The following is a 17,576-nucleotide window of genomic DNA, read 5'->3' as shown; positions in this document are numbered from 1 at the left end:
GAATGTCCTCAGAGCATCTCTAGGCTGGATTGTGGAAAGAGGGCTGAGGGACTCCATTGGGATTTAGTTATAACCAACTATTGGAGGAACTTAGGAAGATTCAGTCCAATCTACAGATAGATAACAAGGACTTGAAGACAGTGTACAGAGTTACAATCTAATAACAGATGTACTTTTGCTTTCCTTAGAAGCATAACTTTTTCTCTCCACAGTGATCATCTAAGAAATCTCAGATTTAGAATCTTTTACAGCTGGGAAGCCAAACCAAGGCAGGTTTTAGATTTTACTTACAGTCTTAAGGTTCTTGGGCCTGCCAGGAAGTGACAGTTTTCATTCACTCTCTGTAAAGCTGGGAACTCCTGAAGCCAGGCATTTTATTCACATTCTTAAATATGACATTTCAGTCCAAACCTTGGTAATATAACCAGTGTTTCCCATTGCATCTTGCTTATAAAGAGAGAGCAGATTTTTTTTTTTTCCCTGAGATAGGGTCTTGCTCTCTTACCCAGGCTGGAGTGCAGTGGCGAGAGATCTTGACTCACTGCAACCTCTGCCCCCCAGGTTTAAGCAATTCTCTTGCCTCAGTCTCCGGAGTAGCTGGGATTACAGGTGCGTGCCACCATGCCTGGCTAATTTTTTGTATTTTTTTTAGTAGAGATGGGGTTTCACCAGGTTGGCCAGGCTAGTCTGCGAACTCCTGACCTCGTGATCCACCCTCCTTGGCCTCCCAGAATGCTTGAATTACAGGTGTGAGCCACTGTGCCCAGCTGAGAGAGCAGATTTTTACTGAACTTACATTACATAAAAATAAGAATACTCACTAATGGTTTCTAAATTTTGTAGGAATCAAGTTGTGAGGAAAAGCAAATGCTTCCACCCTTGTTCACAAAGGATATGTTATCAAATTATTGCAAACTCTAAATAACTTATGACAGAAAATTTCCTAAGTCTGGAAAACAAAACATTTAAGTCGTAACAATTAAGTTATGACTTAACGATTAAGTTAAGACTTAAAAATTAAGTCTTAACAATTACTTAACTTCATGTAATTTTGTTTTGCTCAGTCTTAATTAATGATTTTGGATTATAGCCAATTGCAAGTGCTTCCAGAGAAAAATTTAAGATAATAACTGTGGATAACAAAAATTCAGAACAGTCACAGTCAAAGATCTGATCAGAGTTTATAACTAACAGAGAAATCTAGGTATTTCGGTAGCATATAACTAATTTCACATCATGATATATACCCTAACATATCCGAATTTTAGGAATCTTATACAATTTGGAATAACTTTTAATAACACATTTACACAAATATAACTTAAAGGAAATTCAACAGCATTCCTTATTTGACAGTGCTTCCCATATTATTTACCAAATAAGCTTAATCATTTAAAATCTCTGTAAGATGAGAAATGCACCCTTTGAGGCTCTCCAGGGGGTCCACCTGTAAAATGTCAAAGTTAATTTTAGGCCAAGAAGCTTGATTTAGGATTTGGATCCTGGGAGAACCTACCAAAGACATCAAAACGTTCGAAGTACTTCCTTCAACAGAATCATAGGTCACTGCCAAATAGTAGTTACTCATTTAACCAGAGTGACAATCAAAAGACTTCAAAAGCAGTACAGAAAGTTACATGAATGTAAAAACCTTAACTCTTTTAAACCTCAGTCTTCCTAAGCAATCTTTGTTTCCTAGGCCAGTTACTTTGAGCAGGGGAATACATTTAGCAACAGCATAGGAAGTCCTGGTTACATGAAATAATTCAGACATTTAAGGCCTGGTTGCATGAAACAGTGCAGACATATAAAAATACAGAACCAATTTATACTGGGATAAAATATTGCTTTTCTAGACCTTCAAGATAAACCTGAAACCAGAGAAACTAGACAGTTCTCAGGAAGAAATGAACCAGAGAGAGAAACTTACTCGTAATTCAGAGAATGGCTGTTAAAGAAACAGACTTCAGAATTAAAAATCAAAACCTCTTGCAATCTTACCAAGAGCAAATTGATGTCTTAAGACACTCTTGTTATTTTAACATAGAGGGCCAAAATTATAAGTTCTGTGTTTTAATATCAACATTCACTGCCTAGAAAGACTGTTTAAAATTTCTTTTAATTATAGCCAACTTATTCACACCCCAAGTTTCTTTCTTAAAATTTCTATTTATTAACCTTTTCATGACTTACTCAGACCATCTATGACATGCTTAGACTTTCTACCTTTCCCTATAATTCTCTTTCTTAAATAACCAGTCATTTTACTTTAGGACAAAGATTTACTACATATGATTCTTTCTTATACAAAACTATTCTCTTTTCTTCATATCCATAACTTTCTTACATGTCTCTCTCCCTTTATTACTAGTTCCATTTTATCTTGTTTCTGTTTCCTTTCTAAATCCATATTGTGAAGCTCCTTTTAAATAACCTCCAAATTTGACAAAATAATTTTTTTCTCACTGAAGAACATATTTTATGTGTTTCTTATAATTTTTTCTTATTAAAAACACACCTGGCCAGGTGCAGTGCCTGACGCCTGTAATCCCAACAGTTTGGGAGGCCGAGGCAGGCATATCACGAGGTTAGGAGTTCAAGACCAGCCTGAGCAAGATGGCGAATCCCCATCTCTACTAAAAGTACAAAAATTAGCCAGGTGTGGTGGTAGGTGCCTGAAATCTCAGCTACTCAGGAGGCTGAGACTGGAGAATTGCTTGAACCTGGGAGGCGGAGGTTGCAGTGAGCTGAGATTGCGCCGCTGCACTCCAGCCTGGGTGACAGAGCGAGACTCTGTCTCAAAAAACAAACAAACAAACAAATAAAAAACACCTTTTGGTGTTTTTAACACTTTGGTGTTCATTTGAAGAATTATAAATTAGAATTTTTAACTCTTAGTAACCTTAAATTTTATTAAAAACATAGAAATCTTGCTGGGTGTGGTGGCTTACACCTGTAATCCCCGCACTTTGGGAGGCCAAGGTAGGCATATCACCTGAGATCAGGAGTTTGAGACCAGCCTGGCCAACATGGTGAAACCCCGTCTCTACTAAAAATACAAAAACATTAGCCAATTGTGATGGTGGGCACCTGTCATCCCAGCTACTGGGGAGGCTGAGGCAAGAGGATGGTTTGAACCTGGGAGATGAGGTTGCAGTGAGCCAAGATTGTGCCACTGCACTCCAGCCTGGGCGACAGACAGAGTGAGACTCTGTCTAAAAAACAAACAAAAATAAACATAGAAATCTTGAATTGCCTATTTGTATATCAGTCTTTTATAAATAAGAACCATTTTATAATTATTAGAAAAACATGTTTTCCTATATCATAATTTTTAGAGACCAAACATATTTAGTCTTTCTATTAAATTTAAGAAGTCAAGGAGAGACCTAATTTTGGTCCTTTCATGGCCACCATTTTGTCACCAAACCAGTGGGGTCACTTTGCCTATGCTCAGTGGAAATCCAAACACCACAGCACCAGGATTTTACATTGAGAAAGGTTTATTGTGAGTCAGCTAATAAGGAGGCAGAAGGAAATGCTCAAATCCATCTCCCTGAGCTGGGGGCTGGTCAGCTTTTATAAGCATAGGGTAATGAGGTGTGATTTTATTGTATCTTGCAACAAGGTGATGCCAGGAAGCATGATCTGATTGGATCCTGCCATGGGGTATGCCAGGGCTCAATCTGATTGGATTCTGGATCCTGCCATATAGTGTCCACCTCCTAATTCAGTACTTACTACTCAGTCTGAGCACTAGATTCTGCGTGGTCGTTTGCTTGGTTTATCAGCAAGCCTTTATAGAAAGCCTACTATGTGTGATGAAGGTACTGGCCTAGGTGTTTTTCAGGTTCATTAAATTCAATTTAGAGTCATTTGAAATGAATTGCCTTAACTGTGAAGTATTTTTTGTTTCTTGGAACCTTAACAGCAGTTCCTTTTTTTTTTTTTTTTTTTTTTTTCTGAGACGGAGTCTCGCTGTCACCCAGGTTGGAATGCAGTGGAGCAGCCTTGGCTTACTGCAACCTCTGCCTCCTGGGTTCAAGAGATTCTCATGCCTCAGCCTCCCAAGTAGCTGGGACTACAGACACCCACCACCAGGCCCAGCTAATTGTTGTATTTTTAGCCGAGACGGGGTTTCACCATATTGGCTAGGCTAGTCTCAAACTCCTGACCTCAAGTGATACATATGCCTTGGCCTCCCAAAGTGCTGGGATTACAGGCATGAGCCACCACACCTGGCCAATAGCAGTTTTCTTTAAAGAAATAAGAAATTGAAAGTAACATGACAAATATGAGTAAGTGCCAGGGAAAAACAATGATAAATTATTGGCACCAGTCATTTGATGTTCTCTGAAACCCAGAGACGTGTCAGTTTGCCAGTGCTAGGAGTTTTACTGCCAAGAATATAAAAAGAAAATGATCCTTCATCTTTTGGGGTAAGTTTTGTCAACCTGAAGTAATCAAAAGGATCAGAATCCAGTTTTAAAGAGTTTATTAATGTGAAAGGCTAGGAACGGCCATTCAGGGAACACAGACTCCAGAGAAATGGAGTCAGCACTCTGAATTTAAAAGTTAAGGTCTTGCATATAGGAAGAAAACAAAGAAATTTAACAGGATCACAACATTTTCTATATAAGGCTGATTTATGGGTTATAACAATTTAGTTACAGTTCGTTTTCTTTTTCCCTGTGGCTTGTTTTCTTTACAGCTGGTTTTCATTTCCTTTCCAATTTAAGGGTATATTTGATATTCCATCTTAAGATAATGTGATAGTCATGAGGTCATGAAGTCTTTGTATGAGAAAGGTTGAGAGGGAAGTTAATATATTAGGAAATCAACAGAGAAGAGGGAAGGAACCTTCCCTGACACCCTTTATTCATTTTACAAAACATTGAAACATTGTAGGTAAGGAAGAAGGCTAATCTCTAATCAGAGAAACAGAGTTATAGCTTTCTAGGTTCCAATTGCCTGTCATGTGACTCAGGCCTCATGATCACATTTCTTTAAGGGCTCAAAATAATGTAAAGCTCCAGCAGCTTAGATTTTCAATTATTTTATTTCACAGTTTCATAGATGAAGGTCATGGGTGGTCTCGGGGTAACTATTTTTCAAGCCGAAGAACCCTGTATTGAGAATGAATTCATTATGTTCATCATTTCATCAGTCTATTAAAGTATGTCATTATGTCAATATCAAGTACATGTGTTTGGGAAATTAGATAGGATTCCTAAAAAACAAATCAGCATATAATGTCAGATACTGAGGAATGTTTTGAAGAAAACATGATGTCAGGGAAGGAGAGAGTTTAATGGTTATGGGGATGCTGTTTTATAAAGGCTATACTGGCTTTTTTGCTATTGCTTGAATGTAGCAAATATATTCCCATTTTAGGGCCTTTGCACTTATTGTGGCTTCTGGCTGGAGTGCTTTCCTTCAGATATTTGCATCAGTTGTTTTCTCATTTTATTCAGGAGTCTGACCACCCTGTCTAAAGTAACACCTTCCACCATTCAATTCTTTTTTTTTTTTCTTTTGCATTTTTCTTTTCTTTTTTTTTATTATTATACTTTAAGTTTTAGGGTACATGTGCACAATGTGCAGGTTTGTTACATATGTATCCATGTGCCATGTTGGTGTGCTGCACCCATTAAATCGTCATTTAGCATTAGGTATATCTCCTAATGCTGTCCCTCTACCCTCCCCCCACCCCACAACAGTCCCTGGAGTGTGATGTTCCCCTTCCTGTGTCCATGTGTTCTCATTGTTCAATTCCCACCTATGAGTGAGAACATGTGGTGTTTGGTTTTTTGTCCTTGCGATAGTTTACTGAGAATGATGGTTTCCAGTTTCATCCATGTCCCTACAAAGGACATGAACTCATCATTTTTTATGGCTGCATAGTATTCCATGGTGTATATGTGCCACATTTTCTTAATCCAGTCTATCGTTGTTGGACATTTGGGTTGGTTCCAAGTCTTTGCTATTGTGAATAGTGCCGCAATAAACATACGTGTGCATGTGTCTTTATAGCAGCATGATTTATAGTCCTTTGGGTATATACCCAGTAATGGGATGGCTGGGTCAAATGGTATTTCTAGTTCTAGATCCCTGAGGAATCGCCACACTGACTTCCACAATGGTTGAACTAGTTTACAGTCCCACCAACGGTGTAAAGTGTTCCTATTTCTCCACATCCTCTCCAGCACGTGTTGTTTCCTGACTTTTTAATGATGGCCATTCTAACTGGTGTGAGATGGTATCTTATTGTGGTTTTGATTTGCATTTCTCTGATGGCCAGTGATGATGAGCATTTTTTCATGTGTTTTTTGGCTGCATAAATGTCTTCTTTTGAGAAGTGTCTGTTCATGTCCTTCGCCCACTTTTTGATGGGGTTGTTTGTTTTTTTCTTGTAAATTTGTTTGAGTTCATTGTAGATTCTGGATATTAACCCTTTGTCAGATGAGTAGATTGCGAAAATTTTCTCCCATTTTGTAGGTTGCCACCATTGAATTCTTTCTCCTTACTCTACACCATCTGACCTTGGGGACCAAAGAGATTCAAATAAATTCGTTGATAAATCCTTTGCTGTCTGAACTCTTAATACTCACTGTCTGAAATTTGGTAATTGAAGAGATTTTCTAAAATATTTATTCTTATTTGATCTGGATATCTAAATCAGGGACCAAGTAATTTTGTATAGTAAGGCAGGGGTTCCCAACCCTTAGCCCACAGACCAGTACCAGACCATGGTCTGTTAGGAACTGACTGCACAGCAAGAGGTGAACAATGGGTTAGTGAATGAAGCTGAGCTCTGCCTCCTGTCAGATCAGCAGTGGCATTAGATTCTCGTATGAGCATGGACCCTATTGTGAGGGATCTAGGTTGCACACTCCTTGTGAAAATCTAATGATAAATGTAAATCACTTGAATCATCCTGAAGCCCTCCCCTGCCCCCATCCGTGGAAAAATTGTCTTCCGCAGAATGGTCCCTGGTGCCAAAAAGGTTGTGGACTGCTGTAGTAAGGGATACCTGTAGTTTTCTTCACAGCACTTATTACTTCCTGATTTGTTTGTCTGTCTATCTGTCTTTCTACATGTCTCCTTCACTAAATTGTCAGTTCCATCATGGTTGTGATTTTATTATGTTTATTGCTCTATTATCATCACCTGGAACAATGTCTGAAACCCAGTCAATTCTCAATTCATGTGTGTTGAATAGTTGTATTGACATATGAATGAATCTGTTTGACCCAATATCATCTACACTTTTTATTTTAAAAGTATGATTATAGGCCAGGCACGGTGACTCATGCCTGTAATCTCAACACTTTGGGAGACCAAAGTGGGAGGATCACTTGAGCCTAGGAGTTTGAGACCAGCTTGGGAACATGGCGAAACCCTGTCTCCACAAAAAATACAAAAATTGGCCAGGCATGGTGGCACACGTCTATAGTCCCAGCTATTAGGGAGGCTGAGGTGGGAGGATCACTTCAGCCCAGGAGGTTGAGGCTGTAGTGAGCTGTGAGCATGCCACTGCATTCCAGCCTGGGTGATAGAGTGAGACCCTGTCACAAAAATGAATAAATAAATAAATAAATAAATAAATAAATAAATAAATAAAAGCATGATTATATGGAAAGGACATATTACATGTTATTAAGTTTTAAGGAGCACAGTTTGAAATTATATACAGTTTCCACTTAGGTTTAAAAAAATCAAGCCTTTGCATGTGTTCATTTAGCCATTCATTCCTTGAAAGAAAACGTCTTAAGTGTCTCCTGTTTGTCCATTCTGTGCTAAGGTGATTTAACTCAGTTTACAGTTTTATAGGAAGACAGATCATGAAACAACAGTAAATGAATGATACCCTTCTCTTTACTCACTGCTCTCTAGCCATATTGCTCTTTCAGTTTCTCAAAGTTAGCAAGCTCTTTTCTGTGTACATTTTACTGTCTTCATGGTGCTTCTTGTATTATAAAGCTGGTGATTTTGTATTTATGAGGATAGTTATCACTGCTCTCTAGCCATATTGCTCTTTCAGTTTCTCAAAGTTAGCAAGCTCTTTTCTGTGTACATTTTACTGTCTTCATGGTGCTTCTTGTATTATAAAGCTGGTGATTTTGTATTTATGAGGATAGTTATCTGCCCGATATCTCTGTCTCTATATTGTAACTTCTGTGAGGGCAGGAATCATGATACCATTTAATTGTCAATACCTAGCTCAATGCCCAATACATAGTAGGTATTCAGTAAACATTTCTTGGGCAAATGAATGAATAGGTGATTAGAGGAAGTATGTAGTAGAAACACTTTAATCTAATGGGAGTTAGTGGAGATTTCCCCAAAGAAGTGAATTTTAAGCTGGGATCTGAAGAATGAAGAGGAATTAGCAAGTGAAGAAGAACAGGCAGAGTGTTCTGGAGCTTAAGTTTAGATATTATCCTAAAGGCAAGAGAAGAGTTTTAAACAAAATGTAGCACTATCAAACTTCCATTTTTCAGCATTGTTAGCAACAGACTAGATAGGCAGTGCTGGAGCCAGAGAGGTTGGTTGGGAGGCTTTAATAATAATAGATGGTGGTGGCCTCACTTGGGTTCTTGGCAGTGGAGAAAGAGAGAAGTGGGTGTGTTTGAGAGATTTTTAGAAGGCAGAATAACTGATTGGGGATAGTGAAGGAAAAGGAAGAGTTAGTGTGATTCCACGTTTCTGCTTTACAATTGAGAAGATCCTTGGACCATTAATAGAGACTAGGGACTCAGAAGGAAGAAGTATCTGAGGAGTAAAGAACCTGAGGTACCCTTGAGACCTATCTAAATGAAGGCTGAGCAGTAAGGACTTGGTTATATAGGTGAATATTCTGGGTATAAATAAATGCCTTGAAAGAAAGAATCAAAATGTTAATAATATTGGGACTCAAGTTATATTAAATTTTTTATTATTAAGTTTTGGTTTTCATTCTTAGTGTATTTTTGTGAAGGAAATATAATAAACTTTAAAAAATTATATTAGCATGGGAAATGCAAACTTTTAAAAAAGGGGGCAAAAAGCTAATACCTTCTTTAGGCAAAATGTGGGCTACACCCAGTAAAAATAAGTGAATGGTCCTGAATAGAAGCCTACTGGGAAGTGAGTTCAATATTAGCGTGTGTGTATGCAGATGAGTCATCTGGAAGTTTAAACTTGCCATTCAAAGAAGGCTTCTTAGTGGAAGGGCCTGTCATTTATTTATCCATGTATCCTTAGGACTCAGCATAGTGCCTTGTACCTAGCAATGGCTCAAGTGATAGCTATGATTTTAGATTTGTTATTAACACATTAATTTTGTTTACATCACTATTTAACATTGAATTTTTATACAATGATATAATCTGTGTCATCTTTTTAGGTAGATTGGGGTCAACTGGACTACTTAGTTGTTGACATGCCACCAGGAACTGGAGATGTGCAGTTGTCAGTCTCACAGAATATTCCTATAACAGGTAAATCTTCAAAGTTTAAAGTAATTTGTACTTTTTTTGATATGTTGTTATTGCTATACCAAAAAACAAACTCCATGTTAGGCAAATATTTTGTCTTAAAAATATTCATTCACTTATAAATTTTTCATTAGAGATCAGAAGCATAAATTATTCAAAATATTACCAGAATAAGTATATTTATAAAACCATGACACTTTTGTTACTAGGAAGAGCGAAGTCTGTGGTTCTTGTTCTTGGGAAAAAGAATTTGTCCAAGAGACAATTTTAGCAAAAAGAACAGAGAATTTATTGAAGAAAGAGAGGAGCAGGCTGGAAAAACAGCAGTAGTAGCAGCAAGGGTTAAGTAGTAGCAAAGACAGTATGCTCTGAAGGAGGAGGCAGAGTGGGCTGCTGGAAAGAAAATGAGCCAGCAGCCCTGAGAGTTCAACATTGCAGTTTTCATTGTGGTGGACTCTTTCTTTAAGTTCCTGCCTGTCTCAAGTCTCTGCCGTTGTCTTTGGCTAGTTTCCCACTTCTGCTTTAAGTCTCTACCTTGTCCCTGACTAGTTCTTGCCACAGTTTTCTAGGATTCTCTTACTCTGAGTTGATGCACATGTGTGTGCCCAGTGTTGGATATGAAGTCTACTTAATGGCATTGTTGCTCCTTACCGCCACCCCAGGAAGGTCATATAGTGGTTAAATCTGTACTTACTGTGCCTGTGTATCTCTTAGGAATTTCCCCTTTGCCCTCTTTCACTTCATATCAGCATGTACCTAGCTACATTCTGACAGCTTAACTGTAGAGTGAGCAATTACTGGGCATCTTAAGGGGTATTTGAGGGTGTTCCTTTCTGCATAGGTATTTCCCGTCCTCTCTGTTCATACCTAGCATGCAGGTTTTGAGTAGTCTCTGGGGTGTGAGATTTTCTAGTCCTCCTTTTCTCAGGGGCTCTCCCTCCTGCTCGTGTCTAGCTATCTGTCTGCTCTAACACTTCACAGAGGTGGTAGTATAAATCTGCGTTCTAGGAAAACAGGAGCATTAAGTACTTTTTAGGCAGAACATGACTGGTTCACTGCCGTGCAGCACTTATACCACTGGTACATGACAGGCACTCGGTAAATATTTATTGAGTGAATACTGAATAAGAATAAATATTAGGGGCTGGGTGCAGTGGCTCACGCCTGTAATCCCAGCACCTTGGGAGGCTGAGGTGGGCGGATCCCAAGGTCAGGAGATCAAGACCATCCTGGCTAACACGGTGAAACCACGTCTCTACTGAAAATACAAAAAGTTAGCTGGGCGTGGTGGTGGGCACCTGTAGGCAGGTGGTGGGAGGCTGAGGCAGGAGAATGGCATGAACCCAGGAGGCAGAGCTTGCAGTGAGCTGAGATAGCACCATTGCACTCCAGCTTGGGCGACAGAGTGAGACTGTCTCAAAAAAAAAAGAATAAATATTAGGAAAATTGGCTTTTTGGTAAATACAACTATGGGAGAATTTTATAGTCTGCTAATTAATATTAAAGTCAAGAAAGCAATAAACATAGCTTATATCAAATACATAATACTTCAATATGGTAGTGCATATCTTTTTTATGATACGGAATTTAAATATTAATACAGTAGTTGCCCTTTATATTGAATCTGTTTCTAAAGATTTTCCTAGATTCCACTAGACAAGAGTTGCAAATCTATAAATAAAAGGATTTCTGGGAAGATAATGGAATTTTAAAATATCTTTGCTAATTAGTTATATAGTGATTACCAAACAATTCCTTGACATTTAATGATCAAAATGTTTAGAATCTAAGTTTTTAACAAAATATACATGTTGTTTGGAAATATCAGTATAGCCTCATTAATAGAGATACTTTTGCTATTTTAACATATTTGTAATCTTAATTGAGTCTGAGACTTTTTCTTTGGTAAGGCAGACTGTAAAATATGAGATGGGAGTAAAATGGTATATGAAAATAATTCATTTTTTCATACTGTGATTTTTCTTTTTTTTTTTTTTGCTTTTTCCTTTTTAAGGTATTTATAGTTTTAGGATCTTTTATATTTACAAACTTTAAGATTATTTACCAAATGTTCATTTAAAAAAAATGTGCTTCTGATACCTTGGAATGCCTTTTGCAAGCATACAAAATACTTGCATTATTCGTATAGATAATACATTAGTAAAATTGGGCTAAATTCTCATTTATGCCTTGAGTAGTGACTTGGCACCTTGAAAAAGTTTAATTTACCTCACACAGATAAACTGATGTTGCCTAAGCAGTTTTTTCCTCCATTTACTTTTCTTTAAGCCCCTTTGGACAAGATTTATGATTAAATTACCGTATTTTAGTTTGTATTTATACTCCAACACCAGCATTGCATATAGAGGTTGAGATTTTCTTCCCCATTCTTTCTTATATCCTAAAATTTAACCAGTATATTTCTTTTTTCCTTTCCTCTGATGAAGAGTCTGCCATGTAATAGGCAGTTAATATTACATGAGAGTAAGACACAGTCTTTTTTTTGTTGTGGTGGTAAAATGTGCAGAACAGTTAAGTAGTACTATTAATATATTGACATTGTTGTGCAGCCATCACTACTGACCATCGCCAGAGCCTTCATCTTCTCAAACTGAAACTCTGGAGCCATTAAACAGTAACTCTCTGGCCGGGTGTGGTGGCTCACGCCTATAATCCCAGCACTTTGGGAGGCTGAGGCAGGCAGATCATTAGGTCAGGAGATCGAGACCATCCTGGCTAACATGGTGAAACCCCGTCTCTACTAAAAATGCAAAAAATTAGCCTGGTGTGGTGGTGGGCACCTGTAGTCCCAGCTACTCGGGAGGCTGAGACAGGAGAATGGCATGAACCCGGGAGGTGGTGCTTGCAGTGAGCCGAGATCGCGCCACTGCACTCCAGCCTGGGCGACAGAGCAAGACTCTGTCTTAAAAAACAAAAAACAGTAACTCTCCATGGATCCTCCATTCTCCCCAGCCCCTGATAACCACTATTCTTAATGTATTTTTTACATTAAAGGAAGACCAAGTAAGAAAATGTATTTTGAAAGATTGCATTAATGCCAGATGTGGTGGCTCATACCTGTAATCCCAGCACTTTAGGAGGCTGAGGCAAGAAGATCACTTGAGCCCAGGAGTTCAAGACCAGCCTGGGCAATATAATGAGACCCTATATGTACAAAAGAATATTAAAAAAAAAAAAGTTAGCTGGGAATGGTGGTGTGCACTTGTGGTCCCAGCTACTTAGGAGGCTGAGGCAGGAGGATTGCTTGAGCCCTGGAGGTCGAGGCTGCAGTGAGCTGTGTTCATGCTATTGCACTCCAAACTGGGTAATAGAATAAGACCCTGTCTCAAAAATAAATAAAAATAAAAAAAGATTTAAACAAAACCTAAAATTTATTTTATGATTTATTAATAAACCATTATATCAATAAATTTTGATTGATATGCAAGGTAAATGCCTAGCACTGTAGAGGAGAAAAGGATAAGTAAATCAGTCTATTTCCTAGACAAGAGTTCCTTACCTTTTTTGACTTTCAAAGTTTTTATGAGAATTTGATGAAAACTGTGGATTTTCTCCAGGAAAATATATTTATATATGGTATATAGAAACACTAATTTTGTATATAAATTTAGGAAGTTTACACTCCTCAGGTTAAAAGCCCCAGCTCTAAGAGATAGGGCATGGTGAGGAGCAGGAGAGAGTGGCTAGTAAGAAAAGGACATGTATGACTGTAATCCACAGTATGAGAAGTGCTTATGAGAGATCTAAACCCAAGGCTATGGGGTTTCAAAGGAAGAGACTGTGAGATTAAGGGGAATACAAAACACTTCATGGAGATGGACCTTGAAGAATAAATATGATACATTGTAGAACATTCAGGATTGCTCCATACCTTGGTTTCTTTGCTTGTTCTTTAATAATTTAATCAATAAAAAGCACTAATTCTTTATGGACAGTAGATTTCTGTATGAAATGGTACCACAGTGATTGCCTGTTAATAATAAACTGCCATTGGCTGACAGTCTTCTGTATATTAATTTTCAAATTTAATTCTTACAGGTGTTATATGATTTCTATTTTCTTAAATCTCATAAGGGTTTAGTGGCTTTCATAAGATAACACAATTACAGTAGATCATAGCTAAGTTTCATATTCATTTTGACAGAGTTTAAAGCTTAGGCTGTTGACCTCTATATCAAACTGGCCTAATGTAAAACTAAACAATATTTGACTCATTAATTTTTCTGAGTTTAGCCCTAATCCATTAAAATTCATTTAGGTTGAAATTATTCTAATCTAGGTAATCCTTGATAAAAAATAAATTTATCTGTGAATATGCCTAAATTTGTTCACCCCTATGGGATGAATATCCAACTCGTTATCTGGATTGGTGCTTACTATATTCAGTAATTTTTTTGAGTCCTAAAAGACTTCTTTGGGCCTCTTTAACTCACACATTCCAGGAGAATTCTGGAGGTAGTCTAGAAGCAGTTTTCTTCATCTTTTAGGAGTATAGCCCCAAGTGATTCTTGAAGAGACCAGTATTATCTTTGTGCTGATTCATATACCAGCCTTGAACATACGGCCCATTTTCAGACACCCTGGCTCTCTGTATAGAGTTGTAGCAGTCAGTGTTAGTACATTCATACTGTGGTTATTAAGTCAGTATTAAAATGGATAACAATGAAAGACTAGATTTCCTACATTGAAGTTGTATTAATTTGAATTAATTTTATAATTATAAAAAATGGCAGCAAGGAAATGGAGATAAACAAAAAAAGAAAAAAAAATAGCAAACAATAAAAATGTCCTACCAAAAGGATGTTGAAGGGAATTTGGGGAGCATGTGATTGTGTCTATGTGTGTGTTAAAGTGTGTATGTTAAAGCCTTAGTTCCTGAGGTTTGGGTTTATTCAGGCCAGTGTCATTTCACAGATAGCATATCTAAAAAGGTACCAAAAATGATCCAGCTCCCAAGATTTAGAGGGAATGGCACCAACTAAAGAATTGCTGGCCTGGCTGAATCATGACTTTCATAAATTTATGTAACCTGTAACAGCCTGTCAGAATCATGTCTGCTCTTTCAGACTTAACTAAATTATATGTTCTCTAATTATAAACCCAGTTTTTCTTTCCTTATCATTGACGTTAGAACTCTTTTAAGATACTTTGTGTTCTTCTCCCTTTTCTTATGTCCCATATCCCATAAACAACATAAGCTCTTTAGATTCTCATTTGAGTATCCTTGTAATTTGACCTCTCTCTCCTTCCCAGTAAACACCTTCATATAATTTGGGATCCCTCTAGAAAAAAACCCCTTGTACTCACTACTCCCACCTTCCCTTTACTTTCCAGAGTCTGTCTTTACAACACAGTTGATCCTCACTTGGAATGCCTTTCCTCCCCAATCAGTGAGTACTCAAATCGTGTGTAATCTTTAAAAGCTATCTAGCTCAAATGTCTACTCCCTGCCATCTTCCCCAAACCCCCATTTAGGAATCACTTCCCCCTGTTTGGAAATCACATAGCATAATATTTGGATCATTCCTATAGCACTTCTGATGTTCTTCATTCAAAACCTGCATACCTATGTTATCTTCTCTAGCAAACTGTTGACTTCCTGGAGGGCTAGGCTGTTTTTCTTTCATCTTTGCATTTCTCAGGGTGCCAAACTCAGTGCCTTTCTGCAGCTACTCAGGAAATGTTGAATCAATGAAAGTGTTTTATCTGTGACTGTATTATCTTTCCAACTAGGCTGGAAGCTGCTTGAATGCAAAAATTTTTTCCTATTTATCATAGTATCTTTTAAAGCACCTCGGCCTATAGCTTATGCAATTAATACTAACTGAGTCAATGACAAAGCTAGTCTGACTAGCTATTACTGTCTATGTAGAAAGATTTGTGCCCCCTTATCTTTTTTACCATCCTGCTGATTCATTCCTATGAGCGCCTCACCTGACTGCTTCTCACCCAAGTGTTTTTTCTGTGTATATGTTAAAGGAGGCATTTTTCAAGGAAACATACATTTTGTTTTATTTCCCCTCTGAGAGAAAACTACTTTCATTTTAGGTATTTATTTATGGCTTTTTTTTTTTTTTTTGCTGTACTGTATATAATATCCATGTGGTCAGTTGATGCCTTTTAGTATTCCCTTTGTTTTAGTGTGTGGGATAGTAGTGTGCATGTGGGCATTTGCTATTTGATTACTTGCAGGCCCTATATTAAATTACTAATGAGAATAACTAGTATTGTTCCATTGTAATACAGTAATTAGAAATTATCTTATTTACGCCAGGCACGGTGGCTCACGCCTGTAATCCCAGCACTTTGGGAGGCCGAGGCGGGCGGATCACGGGGTCAGGAGAACGAGACCATCCTGGCTAACACGGTGAAACCCCGTCTCTACTAAAAATACAAAAAATTAGCTGGGCATAGTGGCGGGCGCCTGTAGTCCCAGCTACTCGGGAGGCTGAGGCAGGAGAATGGCATGAACCTGGGAGGCCGAGCTTGAAGTGAGCGGAGATCGCGCCACTGCACTCCAGCCTGGGCAACAGAGCAAGACTCAGTCTCAAAAAAAAAAAAAAGAAAAGAAATTATCTTATTTACTTGAAGTGATGTTTAGTAAGGTGCTAAATACCTTTCTGATTCTCTGTCCTTACCTGTGGAAAACTTGCTTAACTCCACAGACTTGTAAAGATCAAATAAGATAATGAATGTAAAGGCTCCATCTAAATGTATAGTATTTTCTAGAAACTACAGGAACACTATCAAAAAGTTTTTTGTGGGGCAGGGCGGTTAGTAGAGAAATGTTGTGAATTAGAAAGAGCCTTTCTATCAATTTTGCATTTCTATAAGCTATGTTGAGAATAAAATCAGATATTTTATACTTGGAAAGAGACAATCTTTTGGAAAATATGTAGAGGCAGACTTGTCCACACAGAAAGTATAGTATTCTGAAAGAGAATCTTGATATTAGCTAGATACAAGATACAACCACCCCCACAAAAAAAAAAACCTTTTTTATAGTGTACATGTAGTTTCTAGAAAATACTATACATTTGGATGGAATCTTTACATTCATTATCTTATTTGATCCTTACAAGTCTGTGGAGTTAAGTTCTCCACAAGTAAGGGTAGATAATCAGAAAGATATTTAGTACCTTACTAAACATCACTGCAAGAAATAAGATAATTTCTTAATTAGCAACTCTTTGTATATGCTCCATCTTGTTACATAAAATGGATAACAACCTCATTACAGGTACACCTTGGGAATATTACAGGTTTGGTTCCAGACCACCTCAATAAAGCAAATATCGTAATCAAGCAAGTTGCATCAACTTTTTGGTTTCTTAGTACATACAAAACTTATGTTTACACTATACAGTGGTCTGTGAAGTGTACACAACATTATGTCTTTAAAAATATACATTCCTTAAATATTTTATTGCTAAAAATGCTAACAGTCATCCAGGCCTTCAGCAGGTCATGCCCTTTTTGATGGCAGAGTGTCTTGCCTTCATGATTGTGGCTGCTGACTCATCAGGGTGGCAGTTGCTAATGGTTGGAGTGGCTGCGGCATTTTCTTAAAATAAGACAATGAAGAAGTTTGCTGCATCAACTGACTCTTCCTTTCAGGAAAGATAGCATGTGATGCTGTTTGATAGCATTTAACCCATAGTAGAATATCTTTCAAAATTGGCGTCAGTCTTCTCAAGCCATGCTCCTGTTTTATCAACTAAGTGTGCATAATATTCTAAATCCTTTGTTGTCATTTCAACAGTGTTCACAGCATCATCACCAGAAGTAGATTCCATCTCAGTAAACCACTTTCTTTGCTAATTCATAAGGAGGAATTCCTTATCTGTTCAGGTTTGATAATGAGATTTCAGCAATTCAATCATATCTTCAGATCCCACTTCTAATTCTAATAATTCTCTTGCTGTTTCCACCACATCTGCAGTTATTTCCTCCACTGAAGTCTTGAACCCCCAAAAGTCATCTGTGAGGGCTTCTTCCAAACTCTTGTTCATCTTGATATTTTGACCTCTGCCCATGAATCACAAATGTTATTTGGTACAGTGAGAATACATACAA

At 37.7% G+C, this 17,576-nt stretch overlaps 1 protein-coding gene across 6 annotated transcripts in view; it reads left to right on the top strand.

Moving 5' to 3' along the window:
- Nucleotides 1–17,576, top strand: part of NUBPL (NUBP iron-sulfur cluster assembly factor, mitochondrial) — a 352,593-nt gene that overhangs the window by 190,554 nt on the left and 144,463 nt on the right. For all 6 annotated transcript variants that reach the window (XM_063645949.1, XM_063645948.1, XM_055291598.2 and 3 more), the window contains exon 7: nucleotides 9,389–9,482. In XM_063645949.1, coding sequence (XP_063502019.1) covers nucleotides 9,389–9,482 — 94 coding nt within the window. The remainder of the gene's footprint in view (nucleotides 1–9,388; nucleotides 9,483–17,576) is intronic.

This window comes from Symphalangus syndactylus, chromosome 9, assembly GCF_028878055.3.
Source record: "Symphalangus syndactylus isolate Jambi chromosome 9, NHGRI_mSymSyn1-v2.1_pri, whole genome shotgun sequence".
NCBI classification, from domain to species: domain Eukaryota; kingdom Metazoa; phylum Chordata; class Mammalia; order Primates; family Hylobatidae; genus Symphalangus; species Symphalangus syndactylus.
Note: the sequence above shows the minus strand (reverse complement) of the source record. Positions and strands in the feature narration are given on the sequence as shown.